This window comes from Scomber japonicus, chromosome 12 (assembly GCF_027409825.1).
Source record: "Scomber japonicus isolate fScoJap1 chromosome 12, fScoJap1.pri, whole genome shotgun sequence".
NCBI lineage: Eukaryota > Metazoa > Chordata > Actinopteri > Scombriformes > Scombridae > Scomber > Scomber japonicus.
Window position 1 is genome coordinate 30,866,283 of NC_070589.1, and position 2,500 is coordinate 30,868,782.

The following is a 2,500-nucleotide window of genomic DNA, read 5'->3' on the forward strand; positions in this document are numbered from 1 at the left end:
TAATAGACATGTAAAATATAATAATTAAAAGACTTAATTATAGAATAACCATTGTGGAGTAATTTTAAAAATAATTTCCTATCACAAATATCCAGAAATATTGTTGTTTGTTTAATTTAAATTATTTATTTATTCTTTTTTTCCCAATTTTTTAACCGTCAAATACACATAAATAACTTTAAAAAATGTAAACCTTTTTTTTTAAGTTATTTATGTGTATTTGACGGTTAAAATTAAACAAACAACAATATTTCTGGATATTTGTGATAGGAAATTATTTTTAAAATTATTCGTAGTATTTCAAATATAGTTAATTGTATTTTATTTTTAAATATATTGCTTTTTTTAAAAGTAAAACTTTTATTTTGTTAATAGTAATCAGTAATATTCCACTTATATATTGAAAAAATAGAGCTATAAAAGTGTAACTCTTTTACAAATATAGATAGTTTTTTTCCTACTTTGGGACAAATCTCATTTAAGATGAGAAAGGAAAAGATAATATATGAGACAATACAATAATCCTTTATTATTCACACAATGAGGACATTTACAGCATTATAGCAGCAAAGTGCATAGAAAAAATATAAAGCTCAATAAAATAATCAAGAAAAATAAATAAATAGTAAGTAAAACAAGCAATATGAGTAATAGGAAATAAAAAATAATAGTATGTTTGGAGGAATATTGGTGTAATGGTCCTCCCTCCTTTCCTTCCTTCTTCATTCCTTCTTTCCTTCCTTCTTCATTCCTTCTTTCCTTCCTCCTTCCTCCTTCCCTCCTTCTCTCTTTCTTTCCTCCTTCTCCCCTTTCCTTCCTCCTTCCTTCCTCCTTCCTTCCTTCCTTCCTTCCTGCATCCTTCCCTCCTTCTCTCTTTCTTTCCTCCCTCTCTCCTTTCCTTCCTTCCTTCCTTCCTTCCTGCATCCTTCCCTCCTTTCCTTCCTTCCCTCCTTCTCTCTTTCTTTCCTCCCTCCTTTCCTCCCTCCTTCCTTCTTCCCTCCTCCCTCCTTTCCTTCCTCCTTCCTTCTTCCCTCCTCCCTCCTTTCCTTCCTTCCCTCCTTCTCTCTTTCTTTCCTCCCTCCCTCCCTTCCTTCCTTGACTCAAGGACAACAGGAGGGTTAAGATAAGAAAGGAAAAGATATGATATGAGACAATACAATAATCCTTTATTATTCACACGATGAGAATAAAAAAGTGCATAGAAAATATATAAAGATCAATAAAATAATCAAGAAAAATAAATAAATAGTAAGTAAAACAAGCAATATGAGTAATAGGAAATAAATAATAATAGTATGTTTAGAGGAATATTGGTGTAATGATCATATAACTGAGTGTGATATTTATATTATTCAGATTTTAAAGTGAAATAAAGTCTGTTTGCACATTTACACTCACAATCTCCTCACTTATCAATATGTCAGTACGTCGTTTGTTCCTCTCTAGTATATTTAAAGAGTCTCATCAGACCTTAAAGAGGAAAAGAAATGGAAACTTTAACATTTGTGGAAACTCATTGGATCCTAAAGGATGACTTCATCGTGCTCTGGTGGGCGTGACGATAAAATGTGAGCAATAAATCACATCTTTAAAGAAAATCCCAAACGTCTGCTCCTCCTAACAACACACACTGTTTTCTCTTTAACTGGTACTGTTGTCCTCCAGTCAAGGGAGGGAGGGAGGGAGGGAGGGAGGGAGGGAGGGAGGGGAGGGAGGGAGGAACAAAGGAAGGAAGGAAGGAAGGACAAAAGGAAGGGTGGGAGGAAGAAGGAAGGAAAGACACAGAAGGACAGGAAGGAAGGACGGGAGGAAAGGTGGAAGGAAGAAGGAAGGAAAGAAGTAAGGAAGGAAAGGAAGAAAGAAGGAAAGGAGGGAGGAAGGAAGGAAAGGAGAGAGGAAGGAAGAAGGGAAGTAAGGAAGGTAGGAGGGAAGGAAGGAAGGACAGGAGGGATGAAGGGAGGAATGGTAGAAGGAAGGAGGGAAGGAAGGAAGGACAGGAGGGAGGAAAGGAGGGAGTAAAGGAGGGAGGAAGGAAGGAAGGAAGGGAGGAAGGAAGGACGGAAGGTAGGGAGGATGGAGGAAAGAAGTAAAGGAGGAAGGGAGGAAGCAAAGGAAGGAAGGAAGAAAGTGGGATGGAGGATGGAATGAAGGAAGGTAGGAGGGAGGGAGGAAAGAAGGAAGGAGGGAAGGAGGGAGAAAGGAAAAGAGGAAGGAAGAAAGGAAAGAAGTACAGAGAAAAAGAAGGAAGGGACAAAGGGAGGGGAGGAAAGAAAGAGAGAAGGAAGGAAGGGACAAAGGGAGGGGAAGGAAAGAAAGAGAGAAGGAGGAGGACAAAATGAAATAACTGATACTGTGTGTGTTACTGTATTTGAACCCTAACAACCTTATTTTCTCCCTCCATCCCTCCATCTCTCCATCTCTCCATCTCTCCATCCGTTCCAGGCGATAGACGGTATCCACCAGGTCGGTGTCTACTGCCTGGCTCTGGTTCCCTCCAACA

The 2,500-nt window shown here is 38.3% G+C and overlaps 1 protein-coding gene across 1 annotated transcript in view; it reads left to right on the forward strand.

Annotated features, from left to right (window-relative positions):
• LOC128369747 (disco-interacting protein 2 homolog C) overlaps positions 1–2,500 on the forward strand; it is a 51,350-nt gene that overhangs the window by 13,709 nt on the left and 35,141 nt on the right. Inside the window, exon 7 of the mRNA XM_053330823.1 lies at positions 2,443–2,500. This exon is cut by the window's right edge and continues 144 nt beyond it. Within this exon, the coding sequence (XP_053186798.1) occupies positions 2,443–2,500 (58 nt within the window). The remainder of the gene's footprint in view (positions 1–2,442) is intronic.